We start from the raw sequence: 19,286 nt of genomic DNA on the forward strand, positions 1-19,286 counted from the left end.
CAACAGTCGCTAAGCATCTGTTACATGACAACACAACTACATCGTTATATGTGAAAACAAACTTAGATTCAGATTCAGATTAATTTTTATTCAGTATTTCGGGCCTAAAGGCCTATAGTACAAATACACTTGCTACAATTAAATGCACGTGGTGGTGGTGACATTTCTTGCATTGAAGACATGTTTTAAATAAATTGCAATAGATTTGATAATGTCAATATTTTTAGAATTTAACAGACTGGACAATATTTGTTTATCTCTTACAGGTGCTGATATAAATGATAAATACTTACTTCGTAAATCTGAATACTTGGTACACACAAATATTACATGACATTCACTTTCCATATTACCTGTATTACAAGGTTTACAGATGGACTCATTTACATCACTGAAAGCTCTATTGGGCTTGCGTGATTAGTGAATTCTAAAATCATGGAAGCCATTTCTAAATTTACACAACGCCCGTATTAACTATTTGTCTTGTAGATTCATAATATAAAACTTTATGAGAAGAATAGCGTTCTACAAAACTTGAATTATTTATAGACATAGACCATTCTTGGAAGAAAATGTCCTGAAGTCGTTGCTTAAAACCATATAAAAAATTACATTCATTTCCAAACTTTTGTGAAATTCACACATGAGAAAATCCAGTCGAAAAAAGTAACTGTCTAGCCTCTGATGCCCAATTAAGCTTGCCAATATCATCTTGTAGCTTTAGGAAAATATAACTTTGCCTAGGGTACCTATAAGAATCCATTTTTAATAATTTCAGCCAAAATTGTATTACTCTTAATCTGGTGAGTACAAATATATTGCAACGCCCACTTTCCCCTAATACAGCCTTATTTGAAGCATACTTTCCCAAATTTAGGAAGCATTTAAAATATGATGCATGATCCTTTTCTATACAGTGAAAATACTTAGTTCCCCAAATTTCGGACCCATATAAATGAATCAGTACTAAAATCTTACAATCAAAGATGGTACAAGCAGTTTTGAAAGAAATAAAATTATTTCAGTTCCAATACCAAAAAACATAGTTTTTCCGACGCCAAAATGTTGATATCACTGGCACAGAGCATGGTCCATAGGTTATACATTTTGTAACAAGTGCTGCCACTGGAAAATGTTATAATTAGCTGCACGGTTCATTATATAAAATATTATTGACAACCCTTGAAACAGGACCAACAGTAAAGAGAAACAAATAAAAAATGTATTATGAGGTAGAATGAATAATTATTTATGAATAGGAAAAATGCTATTTTCCAGTCGGAGACTACAATGAACTCTGATATGTGCACAACACACGCAGGTCGTATTCATGTCATAGATCAGTAGATGTATAATATCATGTATTCTCCACTGTTCTGATAATGTACATAAAGAATACATGTAAGTGTGGTCAGAAAACCAACTGACTGAAGGATTCATACTAGTGCTGGTTTAGAGTCTCATGTTCTCCTAATGATTTTGAATCATCAGTGTAAAAACAGCTACGTACATCATGAGGTAGGTTGGAAGATGGCATGCAAGAGATGTAATTGAATGAGGTACATACATGGACCTTGTCAACAACGTTGATTGCATAGAATATCTGTTCTCAGTTTGAATGATATCCCTTGTATATTTACCATTGACTTACCGAGGTATTTCAGTGTAAACTGTAACTTTGAGGGATGATGACTACATGTTGTTGAATAAGGTAACTGGTTACCCAACCCTACTTCTTTCAAAATGTTATCGGGAGGACCCCGTTATTTGTACACATATCATATTAAGGCTCATGTTTACATTGAGGATGTCTACGGTATGCATTGCATGTCATTCAAACATTATGAGTCTTCCGGTTAGTCGATGAGATCACGGAGGACAAAACAAAAGGCTACTATGAAAATGTCCTACAGCAGGCAAATACGTAATTGCCACCCGTTATCAAATGACTCCCTGTTGTAAGATAGTAGTTTTAAGTTTCGCCAAAGGCCCAAAGACAACGCGATCACAACGCATAAAGTCAGTGCTTGGTAGACCACAACGTGTGATGTCCCATTATAAGAATAAAAGGACTTAGACCAACCCTCTGACTCAGCCAAAAACAAACTCGAAATTGGCTTGATCATCATCGACGACGTGAGACCTCTTTATACCAGCAAATGGATCGCAGTCACAACCAGCTTCAACCAGCCTCTCCTCCAGCATCTCCTCCAGCCCCTCCTCTAGCCTCTCCTCCAGCCTCTCCTCCAGTCTCTCCTCCAGCCTCTCCTCCAGTCTCTCATCCAATCCCTCCTCTAGCCTCTCCTCCAGCCCCTCCTCCAGCCTCTCCTCCAGTCTCTCATCCAATCCCTCCAAGTTCTCCCGTTGTTCATCTATGTTCATGTAGCCCTGTCGGCCAATCCACTCACAAATCTTCACGTACTTCGACATCGCAATATCCGCCAGGAACCTTGCCCCACAGTAAATATAAATGTGAAGTATCAGTTGTTGTAGTCGACGCCTGATGTTCCTGTCCCGTATGTGTCGTTGTCGGTCCAGTTTGTTAATTAGGTATAGAAAGACGAAGAACGTTGAGGTAGTGACGACCAGTAGTTCACCCACGAGAATTACCTGACACAGTGGGCCAAAGCGAAGAGCCGCGGGAAGATCTGAATACAAATGGGATAATACATAGGAACTTAGTAGAATGGCGAACATATGTTATTGTCATACAATCAGTACAACTAGTAATAGACACATTCTTAATAGAAAACCTTACACTTCGTAATTCAGCCTTTATGTTCTTATGACAGGTTACGGGAGAGGTGGGTGTATCTGTGGGTCTACTGTCATAGTAAATAAGAAACAGTAATGCCTTTCAATAATCACAGAGGAAATTCACTGCTGACAGTAGTTAAAAACAGTTCATTTGGGACACTCCTACTATATCATCAGCATGACTGCCATATCAATACTATCAAGTATGGAGGACACCAGGTGTTAGCGAAACGGTGAGCATATCCTACCCCACGCGGCATGAATACAATTGGTGTGTGTGTGTGTGTGTGTGTGTGTGTGTGTGCGTGCGTGCATGCGTGTGCGTGTGTGTGTGACGAAATTGTCAAATGTTCAGATACACAATACCAATGTTAGGAAAAGTCCCCGACAACTAATACTTCTCCTACCTTGTTTTGAAAGTCTGGTGTGATGAGATATTGCCCGAGTAACCGCAAACACACGAAATATGAACAACCGGTGGCATGGCCCTTCCTGGGTAGATCTCAGACATACCAGACAGGTGGCACTGTTACCTGGAAAGGACACTGCTTTTGTGACATATATATATGCTAAAATTAAACCGTCAACGTGATCTGCCGAAACGGATTCTAGGGTGTATAAGGCAAAATGGTGATGAAAAATATATGAATGGACCATTGAAAATCAGAGATGACCTCAAGTGTTCGCTTGTGATGCTCAGAGGTACCACCCGTAACTCAAATAATTTTCGCAAAAACATAACTGTTTGTTTGGTACAGCCGAACCTAGAAATACTGTCTTTACGACGACGACATATAAACAATCTAGTCTGAACCAGACAAACAGTGAAAGCCAGCCTGGAACTGACAATCCCAAGAATACTGACTTTGTTAACACTATGTTGAATAGTTACTATAATAGTATGACCTTTATCAAAGTCTTCCCCTGGCATTGATGAAATCTTATTAACACCAGTCATTCTATTCAGAGATTCGTACCTACACGTCGTATGCATAACAACTAAAGCATTGTGGATACCTCGACATAAACTGCATCATAAATGAACAGAAAGCCTACATGTGTGCACACAACATTCAGTTCTAGCAGATGCCTATGGTAGCAGTACTGGTGAAGCGAGATTTTAAACTCACTTATCGTTGCGAACGAGTTCGGATTGTTTAAAATGGTATTACTGGAAGTGTGATTTTCTTAGAGTATCTATTTCGCCTACCTAGCACTCTACACAGCCATGGTATATGTACAGGAACGGGACACTGCTGCACTTCCCGCCAGTAGGCGTTGTCGTCTGCTCCACACACGTCTGATACATCCTGTGGTTTGACCAAGCTGGACATCGGATGCATGAGGGCCGGTGCGTGAGAAATACCTGTTGGGGAGTGTAGAATACATGTCAGAAATACTCGTGTCACCATGTTCGGGAAAACCTTGCATAACGGCACATTTATACACGGACTGTTAACTAGGGTTTCCGTATACTAAACTAGAATCACCATTTTGTTCAGGTTAGCTTATGATTTCGAACATTGACTAGGTCCTGATTGCAGACATGCTTTGACAACTACAAGTGTATCGTGTGACTGTGGGGTAGCCTAGTGGTTAAAGCGTTTGCTCGTATCTCCGAGACCATGTGTGAAGCCCATTCTTGGTGTTCCACGCCGTGATATTGCTGTAATATTGCTAAAGCTGGCATAAAAACATACTGACAAGTGCATCTTAATCTGGCAAAGGTTTTTCTTCATAAAAAATATAAAGCAACAATATAAAGTGTTTTGTGTTCCTTAGACATGGTCGTATTTATAAATAGACCAATAAATCAATAAATCATATCATCAGCACACACCTTTCCTTGCTTCCATTGTCGGCTCTTCATGGGAGAGACATTTATCTGCATTAAGTTGCTCTGCATCAAAAAGTAATCAATAGATTATAAATTACTTTGAAGGTTTTTGTACATATTGTTAAAATCAGAGCGATAAACTACTATTAATAACAACATCAGTCCCTTTTCTTTCGATATGCAAAATGAATTAAATAAGTGTTTCATGAGGGAAGAGTGTACTAAATCTGTTCAAACAAGAAGTAATAGACTTAGTCTATCAGTATATATAATCTTACCGTTCATATGCTGTTCTCCACTATATTGCATACATCTGATCGCGGGAGGTGGTGCCAGAAAACAGATCAGTTTCACAATTAACTGTATTGTCCTCATCTGAAAATGAACATGACACTGGTCTGAAAATGCAATTGTCGGGATCCCAATAAGAGGTAATAAATGATAATTAACAAAACCCTCATTTAATGCTATATGCCTCATGAATTTGTGATATTGCCAGGGTCCTAAGTAATTACTATTATGGAAATGGTTTAGTTGTTTCTATTTGAAGAGATATCCTTCCCTATATTGCGTAACATGTACACATGTATTACTATATGGTTGGGTATTGGTGCATAAGATGTGGCTCATAATGTGTGGAGAGAGTTTTGAAACTCTTTTGTGATGCACATTTTTGTCTGAAATTCATCTCGATATCCAATACAAACAGTAGAGCTTCGGCTATTGACTTGATGTGAAAGCAAATCTGTTGAACTGAATTCAGAAACTACATTCAGTCCGTATGAGCAATAAGGAAACGGAAACCACAACGTTACGGGTGGCAGTAGCGTCCCCATGGCTGACATGAGTGTACTCAGTAAGCAGGGGCCCTCAAACAGGGGCCCTCAAACAGTGGGATATGACAGTCTTGGTGACAATATCAAGAAAACATGACTATGCAAACATACGTATGGCCTTGCAACAAAATATTGACATTAATATCAATTAAATGAACGTTCGTCCTGATGTTTTACAGCTCACTTTCTGGGTTGAATAAGAACACTGTACTGGCATTCCTTTACTTGTCTCCTGAAAACACTTCCATATATACAGCTGATTATGTTGATGGGACTTCTGACCTTGATGGTTGTGTATCGACTATTAATGCTGGCTGATCACCCTGGTCATTGAACACCCTGGTCATTGATCACCCTGGTCATTGATCACCTTGGTCATTGATCACCTAAATGCCAGAATGAAGGATTTCTTTGATCACATTCCTCATGAAATAATCTTTAAATTGCTTAGTCACCTTGGAGTGTTATGGTACCGGGCGCATAGCATGGGTAACAGAGGTAAAACATATTGTGTTTTCTCATGGTTTGGGTTAGTTTGTTTAAGTTAAAATGTCAGCAATGTAAATATGTTTATCACACCTGTTTCAAGGAAGGTTGTCTGATACATTGATACAGTCATTGCAGTCCTCTGCAAATGAATCTTTGAAATGTCTATGAATATTTAAGTTACTTCTTTATGTTGAACAATATCTATATTTTACGATTTCCTTTCAGTCAAAGAGTAGTTCCTTCACAGTTTACATGTTGTAATTCTAAAATAGCAACTGAAACTGGTTGTTATGATCACATCGAATATAGCCAAAGGCCTGTTGTTGACATAGATATGACTGCCTGTCTCTCCGTGATACCTGTTGTCATGCATGTGATGAATGTCATTTTAAATCTATACATATGGTGATGTGTGTTGTTTATAAGCATGTGATGAATGTCATTTTAAATCTATACATATGGCGATGTGTGCTGTTTATAAGCATGTGATGAATGTCATTTTAAATCTATACATATGGTGATGTGTGTTGTGTATAACCATGTGATGAATGTCATTTTAAATCTATACATATTGTGATGTGTGTTGTTTATAAGCATGTGATGAATGTCATTTTAAATCTATACATATTGTGATGTGTGCTGTTTATAAGCATGTGATGAATGTCATTTTAAATCTATACATATTGTGATGTGTGTTGTTTATAAGCATGTGATGAATGTCATTTTAAATCTATACATATGGTGATGTGTGTTGTTTATAAGCATGTGATGAATGTCATTTTAAATCTATACATATTGTGATGTGTGTTGTTTATAAGCATGTGATGAATGTCATTTTAAATCTATACATATTGTGATGTGTGTTGTTTATAAGCATGTGATGAATGTCATTTTAAATCTATACATATTGTGATGTGTGTTGTTTATAAGCATGTGATGAATGTCATTTAAAATCTATACATATTGTGATTTAAATCTATACATATGGTGATGTGTGTTGTTTATAAGCATGTGATATGAATGTCATTTTAAATCTATACATATTGTGATGTGTGTTGTTTATAAGCATGTGATGAATGTCATTTTAAATCTATACATATTGTGATGTGTGCTGTTTATAAGCATGTGATGAATGTCATTTTAAATCTATACATATTGTGATGTGTGTTGTTTATAAGCATGTGATGAATGTCATTTTAAATCTTTACATATGGTGATTTGTGCTGTTTATAAGCATGTGATGAATGTCATTTTAAATCTATACATATGGCGATGTGTGTTGTTTATAAGCATGTGATGAATGTCATTTTAAATCTATACATATTGTGATGTGTGTTGTTTATAAGCATGTGATGAATGTCATTTTAAATCTATACATATGGTGATGTGTGTTGTTTATAAGCATGTGATGAATGTCATTTTAAATCTATACATATTGTGATGTGTGTTGTTTATAAGCATGTGATGAATGTCATTTTAAATCTATACATATGGTGATGTGTGTTGTTTATAAGCATGGGATGAATGTCATTTTAAATCTATACATATGGCGATGTGTGCTGTTTATAAGCATGTGATGAATGTCATTTTAAATCTATACATATTGTGATGTGTGTTGTTTATAACCATGTGATGAATGTCATTTTAAATCTATACATATTGTGATGTGTGTTGTTTATAAGCATGTGATGAATGTCATTTTAAATCTATACATATTGTGATGTGTGCTGTTTATAAGCATGTGATGAATGTCATTTTAAATCTATACATATGGTGATGTGTGTTGTTTATAAGCATGTGATGAATGTCATTTTAAATCTATACATATGGCGATGTGTGCTGTTTATAAGCATGTGATGAATGTCATTTTAAATCTATACATATTGTGATGTGTGTTGTTTATAAGCATGTGATGAATGTCATTTTAAATCTATACATATGGTGATGTGTGTTGTTTATAAGCATGTGATGAATGTCATTTTAAATCTATACATATTGTGATGTGTGTTGTTTATAAGCAAGCATGTGATGAATGTCATTTTAAATCTATACATATTGTGATGTGTGTTGTTTATAAGCATGTGATGAATGTCATTTTAAATCTATACATATGTCATTTTAATGATGTGTGTTGTTTATAAGCATGTGATGAATGTCATTTTAAATCTATACATATTGTGATGTGTGTTGTTTATAAGCATGTGATGAATGTCATTTTAAATCTATACATATGGTGATGTGTGTTGTTTATAAGCATGTGATGAATGTCATTTTAAATCTATACATATTGTGATGTGTGTTGTTTATAAGCATGTGATGAATGTCATTTTAAATCTATACATATGGTGATGTGTGTTGTTTATAAGCATGTGATGAATGTCATTTTAAATCTATACATATTGTGATGTGTGTTGTTTATAAGCATGTGATGAATGTCATTTTAAATCTATACATATTGTGATGTGTGTTGTTTATAAGCATGTGATGAATGTCATTTTAAATCTATACATATTGTGATGTGTGTTGTTTATAAGCATGTGATGAATGTCATTTTAAATCTATACATATTGTGATGTGTGTTGTTTATAAGCATGTGATGAATGTCATTTTAAATCTATACATATGGTGATGTGTGTTGTTTATAAGCATGTGATGAATGTCATTTTAAATCTATACATATTGTGATGTGTGTTGTTTATAAGCATGGGATGAATGTCATTTTAAATCTATACATATGGTGATGTGTGTTGTTTATAAGCATGTGATGAATGTCATTTTAAATCTATACATATGGTGATGTGTGTTGTTTATAAGCATGTGATGAATGTCATTTTAAATCTATACATATTGTGATGTGTGCTGTTTATAAGCATGTGATGAATGTCATTTTAAATCTATACATATGGTGATGTGTGTTGTTTATAAGCATGTGATGAATGTCATTTTAAATCTATACATATGGTGATGTGTGTTGTTTATAAGCATGTGATGAATGTCATTTTAAATCTATACATATTGTGATGTGTGTTGTTTATAAGCATGTGATGAATGTCATTTTAAATCTATACATATTGTGATGTGTGTTGTTTATAAGCATGTGATGAATGTCATTTTAAATCTATACATATGGTGATGTGTGTTGTTTATAAGCATGTGATGAATGTCATTTTAAATCTATACATATTGTGATGTGTGTTGTTTATAAGCATGTGATGAATGTCATTTTAAATCTATACATATGGTGATGTGTGTTGTTTATAAGCATGGGATGAATGTCATTTTAAATCTATACATATGGTGATGTGTGTTGTTTATAAGCATGTGATGAATGTCATTTTAAATCTATACATATGGTGATGTGTGTTGTTTATAAGCATGTGATGAATGTCATTTTAAATCTATACATATTGTGATGTGTGTTGTTTATAAGCATGTGATGAATGTCATTTTAAATCTATACATATTGTGATGTGTGTTGTTTATAAGCATGTGATGAATGTCATTTTAAATCTATACATATTGTGATGTGTGTTGTTTATAAGCATGTGATGAATGTCATTTTAAATCTATACATATTGTGATGTGTGTTGTTTATAAGCATGTGATGAATGTCATTTTAAATCTATACATATTGTGATGTGTGTTGTTTATAAGCATGTGATGAATGTCATTTTAAATCTATACATATTGTGATGTGTGTTGTTTATAAGCATGTGATGAATGTCATTTTAAATCTATACATATTGTGATGTGTGTTGTTTATAAGCATGTGATGAATGTCATTTTAAATCTATACATATCTATACATATTGTGATGTGTGTTGTTTATAAGCATGGGATGAATGTCATTTTAAATCTATACATATTGTGATGTGTGATGAATGTTTAAAATCTATACATATTGTGATGTGTGTTGTTTATAAGCATGTGATGAATGTCATTTTAAATCTATACATATGGTGATGTGTGCTGTTTATAAGCATGTGATGAATGTCATTTTAAATCTATACATATTGTGATGTGTGTTGTTTATAAGCATGTGATGAATGTCATTTTAAATCTATACATATGGTGATGTGTGTTGTTTATAAGCATGGGATGAATGTCATTTTAAATCTATACATATGGTGATGTGTGTTGTTTATAAGCATGTGATGAATGTCATTTTAAATCTATACATATTGTGATGTGTGTTGTTTATAAGCATGTGACGAATGTCATTTTATATGCATACATATGGTTATGTGTGCTGTTTTTGAATGTGTTGAATGTCATTTTATGCCTATATATATATATATATATATATATATAGTGACGAGTGCTGTCATAAGCATAAATTACAAATGCCATTTGCATTTATCATCTGCATTTGATGGATGTTGTCATATATAGCGATTATTACACGAGCAAGTGTATCATACGAGTTATATGAAACTCGTGCCAAATTGTGTATTATGGATTATGTAATAAATACTTTGGCAGGAGTTTCGTATAAGTCGTATGATACATTTGCTCGAGTGTATTTTTTTTAGTTTACCATCCATTTTATTCATGTACATTTGTGCAATAATACACGGTAAGCAAGTGTGACGGCCCTCTTCGTTGACGTCACGTTCAATTGTTTAATGATGTCACAGACGACGAAATACAGAAACAATGTTTGCTTGGCCAAAGCGATGTGTACACATGTGCACATATGATATATTTATGTTACACCATATGGAAAATAAGCATAAATACACAATGTCATGAATACACAATACCATTTGTATTTGATGGGTGTCAGTTTACTTGTATATGTTACAGGGAATGTGTGAAACCAGGGATTTCACGTAACCCCCAGGGATTTCATGTTTTCCCTAAAATTTCCAGGGATTTCATGAAATTACTAAAATATTAGCTCAGGGATTTCATGAAATCCCTGTAAGCCCTTATTGAAATAGAGAACACCAAATTTATAATGCGAGTACAGAGTATATCCTGATAAAATTCATTTGTTGGGACAAGATAGCCTGTTATCGTACAAGCTATTACACTTCAGTAGCACATTAAAACATTAACAAGGTATCGATTTACACTGGTTAGGACAACGGTTACATTTCTGGAAACCCTGACCACAACAATTCGACTCGAAAATCACAGCTGTGTGGAGAAACAGTCCATTGTCACATTATTCGTAGAAAGAAGACGCTGAGGACCTACATGAAATACGTGCTTTGAAAAATACCTTTTCCTTCCCAAACCCATATCCCAAAGCTCTTCTTCAACAGCGGGATGATGTATATTCCAAGTTATTCTATGAATGGCCTAGTCTGTTTAAACTTAAACGTATATTTTCAATAAAGAAAACAAATGATGCTATATCACTGTAAAATGTTGATCCATTCCGTACGGAATTATGAGAAATATTTGTGTATAATATATGAATATTAAAAATGCAATAATAAGGGTACAAGTTACATTAAGAAGATATATACAAATTTGCAGTACTCTTTATAACGGTGTTAGTAGCTACACCGAAACGTCGCTCATATTATATTAAAGAAGTTGTATATCCATAGAACTCTCCTCGTTGTTGTATACATATGTTGATGTGTGTTGTCATATGTATTTGATGGGTGTCATTTTAACCGTATACATGATGCTATAAACACCAAGATTCTCCCTAATGGCAGACAATCATATCCGGTTGTGGATGTTCCAACTCATTGAAGTCTTTTGAAAACAGTTGAAACAATTGGTTAAAACACTTTCTATGAAGACTAGCTAATTCGATACGAACACGGAAGCAGTTACATAATTAAATTATATGAAGCCGGTTAATATATAACAAGTTTTGATTAACAAGCCAATACATGCGATCATTTAGGATTAATGAAGAAGCCATTGTACGTCCAAACTTCACGTATCAAACCTCAGTAAATGCGTGTTTCCCCCTGTCTAATCCACGTAGTGTTCAGAACATCCATTACACGCCACGTGATATCAAAAATCTGGACTTGTCTTTCTTAAAGCGGATATAGATCCTCATAGATTATATATATTCTAAGCAACTTTGTTCAAACTACAGTTTAAATTTAAAAGAACGAAATTCTTCATTCGGTGACACTCGACCCCAAAGGACATAGCAATATTATGCGGTTCAATCCGTTTTCGTTTTATACCATTCATGTTCACATTAACCAGGAAGTTATTTAATGAAACTGGTTGTGTGATGTTTAGAGCGATAGGATTTGTCACCATATCAGTCTTATGTAATGGTTATAGGATTTTTAACGCACCACTTGTTTTCTTTAAACAAAGGTTTTTTATTGCACTTGACAGTTCATGGACGGCGGATATGTGACAGTGGGCGATATGGCGATCAATAATAGGAGTGGTCGAAACTGTAAACCACATGTTTCACAATTCAATGTAAATGTAAACATAACATAGTGTGTTATTTATGCTAGTTTACGCCTAAAAGCTCTATTGCCAAGTAACAGTTCGATCTAGGCGTGAATTGCTCTAGTATGTGAGTTCTCAAATTACAAACAATGTCACCTCCCAGGTGCAGTGACCTGGGTGTCTACCGGAATAAATTAAGGGGTGAAACAAGGACTGGTCGGTTAGAAGTCAGCATACTGTCGGACTGAGGAATGGTTTCTCATGGAACTATCTCTAGCACGCACGCACACACACACACTAAACACATACGCACACACACTCTCTCTCTCTCTCTTACTCTCTCTCTCCGTCTCTCTCTCACACATACTCTCTCTCAGACGCACTATCTCTCTCTCTCACTCTTTCTTTTTAATCAACCACAAGGACACAATTTAAGTAATTTGCTTGTACACTGACAATAATACATATCATACTTGATGTTATATTATTCATATTCACAGACTCCAGTCATAGTTGGCCTGCGGTCATGTACACGAGACACATAGAATTATCATAACAATTACAATACGTTATGTTCTATTTTTTAAAGCTCAGAACTTTCGAGGATACTATTTGACAATAGATCTTAATCAAAATTTGTGTTTCTTTATTTTAAAGATTCATAACCATATTTGGCTAAATATCTTCGGCTTCAATAGTATCAGATGTAAATAACTGATCAGATTCCACTTACACCAAGGGTCAACTACAAAATGAACAATATACTCTCTGAATACAATATACGCAATTTCACACCCATAATGTACTACTTGTAACTCATTTGTGACAAATGTTTCGAGACATGTTTTCACATGTTAATTCTCTAGAACTGCATATGCCTTTAGTCCAGTTTCGTGTGATATGTTCATGACTGGAGTCGGACTATAGTAAGTATGACTGTTTGAAAACTCCGGTTTTGTCAATAGAGATGGTAGTCCCGGTTTGGAACATTAATGAACATGGTTGTCAAGTTCTGAATGCAAACCAACAGCCGTTTCACTTAGTTGGTTCGTTGTCACCAGCAAAGGAAAATGAAATTTCACACTAACACTATGGCTGTTCGTGAATGCATCATTTCCTGCAAACGTGTCACCTCCCAATCAAGGAAAATTACAGTGGCGACCTGACTTCACCTCCAGTGAGACGAATATTGTGCCATACATCTGTTGATGTTCGTCGCATGTTATAACATTATTGGTTGACACATCTTTATAGACTTTCCTCCAATACTGAATTATTAAATTTGTGAGATTGAGTGAAGGGGCATACAGACAATACTGCATGACACTTTAACACTTTTCGCAAATACTTAGTGTCATCACTAATCTTTTAGTGGCCATCTAATGTTGTTGCCATTTATGTCAAAGGGAATCTGTTGATCAGATGGTTCAGACTGAGTATTCTCTAGCGTTGTTGTGTTTATATCAAGGATACTTACACTGTATCAACTCGGATTCTATAAGCACAACATGTCTCTTGGTGGGGTCTCACTACAGAGTGTATTTATACGTTACACCTAAAGAATATAATTATATGACCTGTTATCCACTAGATGCTTTTTTAGAATACTTGAGCGAGAAACTATTGACTGTTGATTTTAAGACACAATGTCCCACGAAAGATACATTTGATATTAAATTTCTCATTTCGTTCCATGAGACAATTACCACCACTGAGATCTCTTAGGAAAAAGACAACAAACAAAATAGGCTTTCCTATCGGTACTTGTACCATTTATTTGTGTATACGTGTTTTAAATGTGGATACTGGTCATAAATGGTCATAAATGCTAGGAAACTGAGGCATGCAATGTTAAAACATGTCACCATTGACAAAGAAAAACCTGCTCTGAAAATCATGTCAGACATACAAACTTATTATTTTTTTTCTTGTTTGTCGTCATTACATTTATTGCTTTTTGTGACCCTTTGTAGAATTATGAAATAACCATTGTGGTGGAAGACACGCTATTGTATAATATGTATACCTTTTGAGATTATCACAAGTTTGGTTGGCCATTGGTCAGGAGACTTTGTCACAAATGAATGCACATATTATCTTAAGCTTATTGGAGTATTAATATGTGAAATAGTGGACTTTTACTGGACATCATAGATAACATCGTTAAGGAATTCGGAAATCAGATGTTTAGGCGAGAAGTAAGCATACCTTCCTTGTTTTAACCGTATCGGCAAAATCACACAAGGCAATTCGGCCAAGAAGTTTACCTGACGTTTCAGGTACATGGATGACCTGATATCGTTCAAAAAAGGTCAAATAGCTTGTCCCCTTCCATCTGATTAAAGATTCAGAGTGATGCAAAATATAGCCATAAGTTGTATAGTAACAGTGAATAAATATAAATCCAAATGCAAATATTTTCTAAGAAATGAATTATCAAAATACCGTTCATAGTATAATGCCATGTATTGTGAAACAACAGGATATAAATATAGTTTCTATAAAATTCATCTTTGATAACAGTTATTTGACATCTTAGACCATATATTATATAGCACTAGTACAGAGATCACAACTGGAAATAACTATGTCCTGTGAAAGATTTAGGCCATTTCGTAACTGAGTCTTCGTTAAAAGCCATATAATGTGTAAAGCCATATTAAGATGTCATTACAAAATCATGCTAGGTGGCCAATGGTCTGACAGAGTACACGTGAGATCAGTAAAATTCTTTAAATTCGAATTTTCAATGATAGTTTCAACGAACAACTTAAAATGTCATTGCCAATTAAAACATCATCAACAAAGCAAAACATATCATTGACCATATTATAGTAAAAATCTTTGCAATTTTGTCACCAGTGAATGTTTGAACATAAGGCGTGATAACATGCCAACAGCGGTACAGCGGTCAGTTTGTGCATGTTCAGCTATCATGTTAATCTGTATTGGTCTCACCTTTGGATGCTGTACTAAAAGCATTAATTGACATATAATGTGAATTGTTCACTGTATATGATGACTTGACACAAACATGTAATATAATGCACACACAAGTCCGCCTATTACAGATGATATCTATTATATGCACACACAAGTCCACCTGTTACGCATGATATCTATTATATGCACACACAAGTCCAACTGTTGCACACTCCTCGTGACTGCACATGTGATCCCGTTCATGCATACTCAAGTCCATGTAGCTACACATGAGACCTCAGGCATATATATATTCACATTTCAATCTGTCTCATACACAATATATCGTGCATGCATGTATACACAAGTCACACACATGACTCTACCGTGTGCGTACAAGAGTACATCAGATACACACATGGAATAACATGCACACAAACATCCACCTAAAGCACACATGGATTCTCATGCACACGCAAATCCACCTGAAGCACACATGAAATCTCATGCACACACAAATCCACCTGAAGCACACATGAAATCTCATGCACACACAAATCCACCTGAAGCACACATGAAATCTCATGCACACACAAATCCACCTGAAGCACACATGAAATCTCATGCACACACAAATCCACCTGAAGCACACGTGAAATCTCATGCACACATTAATCCATCTGAAGAACACATAGAATCTCCTGAGCACACAAATCCACCTGAAGCACACGTGAAATCTCATGCAAGCTGAAATCCTCTTGGTATATCATGCATACACATGTCCACCTGAAGCACACATGAAATCTCATACATACAAATGTCTCCCATGCATACACGTGTCCATCTGACACGCACTTGGGTCCTGATATATAAATTGACAGAAGCTCCGTCAGAAAGTAAACAAAGAAGGATTGACTTTCATGAAACCAATCAAAATCATTCAAACACAGATTAGTTATGGTGTGGGTTGGGTTCACTCTTATTTACATAAACATTCAGACGCCGGGATAGCTTATTGAATGTAAGAGGCATAACCTGTGCAATTCTTGGGTTCGAACTCAAGATGCTGAAACGGTTGTGGTTTCTATATACTTGTTAATCAGTATGGAAGATATGTCCTTGTATTGCTTCTTAAATGTGTCCTTGGTCCTTAGGCCATGGGTTATATCTTGAAAGCTAACAACAAGTATACATGGTAATGAATAGTGTTACATATTCAATCACTTAACGTGATTATCGTTTCCTGCCTATTAGTTCGAACCCAACTGAGGTCTTTTTAAATTGTTTCGATGACAACCACATTGCAATTTCCAGTTTCCTACATATGCCCATGCTCGTTTGAAGAGGCTGACGATAGTCATTCCAAAGCCATGTGTCATAACATAGATGTTTTTCACAAAGTGATTCAACATTATCCTAGCTTCAACGATCAAACCATAAACCTTAATGTAAGCGTTGATCGGAAACATAAATAAATCAACAAACAGCGGTGTTATCTCTTCAGCAAGACATGTTAACAATTCCAAACATACATGTCTTGAAATATCCAAAAGAGATCGCCCCAAGCCACTGAGTGCAGAACGACATCGTCTTGACATCGACCATCCTCCTCGGATGCTTCTTACTGTGAAGGTCTTCACAAAGCGCGGCATCTTCCACAGATGCAGCAGGAGGTGTTTCACCTTCCTGCCAATGTTTGTCTGTCGTGTACACATCTGTCTGTCAAGAATGACCATACAGAACATGAGGCACGCGTAGAACAACAGGCAACCAACCAGGAACACAATCAACATCCTCAGCTGACTTAGGTCGCCTGCAAGAAAAAGACAGTGTGTGTTAAGCACAATCAACTGTTTGTCCTCTGACTATACACATGTACTGATCAATAATTCATTGAAACGGGTTTTGTGAAACTTCAATTTATCTGTGTACTTACCTCTGTAAGTGTGTTGTGTTAACAGAGTAACGAACGTATGTCACTCTCCGGAGGTATTGGAGGAAATACAGATCCTTCATTCATACATGCATGCACGCACACACACATACATGCATGCATACATACATACATACATACATACATACATACATACATACATACATACATACATACATACATACATACATACATACATACATACATACATACATACATACATACATACATACATACATACATACATACATACATACATACATACATACATACATACATACATACAGTTATTGAATTGCATCCTAACAACAGAGAGTAGGTGGAGATTGAAAGAGAGAACGCAAAATTTATGTTTTGCGGGTGCAATGTACCTAGGATATGATGTTTTATTCCAAGGAAATCGAAACTGGAGAAGCGTATCTCGGACATGAAGCCTTGCACTGTATGGATCTCCATTGCCCTCGGGCCTCTGTTTCTGGAACTGTTTTTGAAAAAAAACATTCACTGAATATAGACACATGTGTATACATTTTCCAGGATCAAAGTTACATTCTATATGCAAACCCAAAATGCACACAAAACACATTGAATATTTGCTACAGTTACCATATAATTTAGCAAAATGGATTGTAAAATTTAGAATGTCAAACAATAAATTGCCAATGCAAAAGGGTTGATTGCAAAATAGTTAAAAATCACAAAGACCTAGTTCTTGTGTTGGTGATGAATTCCATGTTTTACTTCAGTGTCCGTCTTTATAAAATCTAAGACTGATATATCTTCCTAACTATTACTGTAAATATCCATCTATTTCCTGATTTCTTTATGAACTGGACCCATGAAGATCCGGGTTAGAATTGATCTTCAATAGCCCATGCTTGCCGTAAGAGGCGACTAACGGGGTCGGGTGGTCAGGTTCTCTGACTTGGTTGACACATGTCATCGTATCCCAGTTGCGTAGATTGATGCTCATGCTGTTGATCACTGGATTGTCTGGTCCAAACTGGATTATTTACATACAGCCGCCATATAGCTGGAATATTGCTGAGTGTAACCTAAAACTAAACTCACTCACTCACTCTTAATGAACTGAATGAATGATCCTACTTCACAGATGTAAGATGGTGCAATCAAGCCACAATCTATTAAAGGCAGTTTGAATACATTTTCACCATGTTTATGACATAATAAAGCAGGCATAATCCATAGACAACAGATGTATTCAACTTTAATGAGAGGCTATTACAGTATCATACAGAGGTTGTGTTCATAAACAGTCTTCAACTTGTTAAAAATTAAAAACTCTAAAAATAATAGTTGTGATTTAATTGGGATGCATCATAACATGATTGCCTATTTAACGTATCAGTTACAACCTACATTTACATCACGAGAACGATGATCAGTCACGAAAAGGATTTGTGTTACTTCTTTTGAACCTGGTAAGATACAGGTGACTTCCTTCCATGTTATATGAGGCAATTAGTGACTAGATAAAATAGCACACAAAACAGGTCACATGCAATGCCAATCCATTAATGAAGACAACTGCACACAATAAGTGCAGTCAGAATTTAGCATTCATTCTTCAAAAGTGAAACTTGCCATATCAGTGTATATTTCATAAACATGGATATATACACAACAGAAAAATGCGTCTGTGGGGGTTGTTATGCATTGCTTATTCAATCTAACTGGTTCTAAAGAAACTATATGCATTGTAAATCCCTTAACACAGACATACCATTACAAGACCTATTTCTAGCACAAATCGAGCAGTCATAAATATTCGTACCTTCCAAAATGATTTCTGAACCGAAAGTGGGGAATACCCTGGCCGCCACGTTGAAGCCCCGCACAGAATGGTAGCCTTTAATGCCATTTAAAAAAAAAAGATATTTCTTTAGTAATCATGTAACATGTATGATTATATTTTGAATATTAAAAGAGCAATGCTCTAGAATGTGAATAACTTCTTGTTGTGTTTTTTGTTGTTGAAAAAATATTTTTACTTTTTTATCAAGGCAGCAGCTTGAAATAGTCGCCGCTGAGAATCAATAATCAGGAATGGCTGAATACTCTGGGATGATGCCTAACTGTGTCAGGCTGACATCGTGGGCGTTAG

The 19,286-nt window shown here is 35.5% G+C and overlaps 1 protein-coding gene across 3 annotated transcripts; it reads right to left on the reverse strand.

Moving 5' to 3' along the window:
• Positions 1 to 67: 67 nt before the first annotated feature.
• Positions 68 to 19,037, reverse strand: LOC124262538. Of its 3 annotated transcripts, none has more exons than XM_046697042.1 (8): positions 18,957 to 19,037; positions 17,533 to 17,642; positions 16,761 to 17,041; positions 4,873 to 4,969; positions 4,598 to 4,657; positions 3,968 to 4,123; positions 3,165 to 3,302; positions 68 to 2,648 (listed from the first exon to the last, which is right to left on the reverse strand). In XM_046697042.1, exons 2-8 carry the CDS (start codon positions 17,615 to 17,617, stop codon positions 2,092 to 2,094), a joined length of 1,374 nt encoding a protein of 457 aa, XP_046552998.1. In that variant the 5' UTR covers positions 17,618 to 17,642; positions 18,957 to 19,037; the 3' UTR covers positions 68 to 2,091. The 3 variants fall into 3 exon arrangements, with proteins under 3 accessions (XP_046552998.1, XP_046553000.1, XP_046552999.1); XM_046697044.1 differs by having other exon boundaries at positions 3,165 to 3,290; positions 18,957 to 19,036; XM_046697043.1 differs by having other exon boundaries at positions 18,906 to 18,994.
• Between the last annotated feature and the right edge of the window lie 249 nt (positions 19,038 to 19,286).

This window comes from Haliotis rubra, unplaced genomic scaffold (genome assembly GCF_003918875.1).
Source record: "Haliotis rubra isolate DU_JTF1 unplaced genomic scaffold, ASM391887v1 Scf844, whole genome shotgun sequence".
Taxonomy (NCBI): domain Eukaryota; kingdom Metazoa; phylum Mollusca; class Gastropoda; order Lepetellida; family Haliotidae; genus Haliotis; species Haliotis rubra.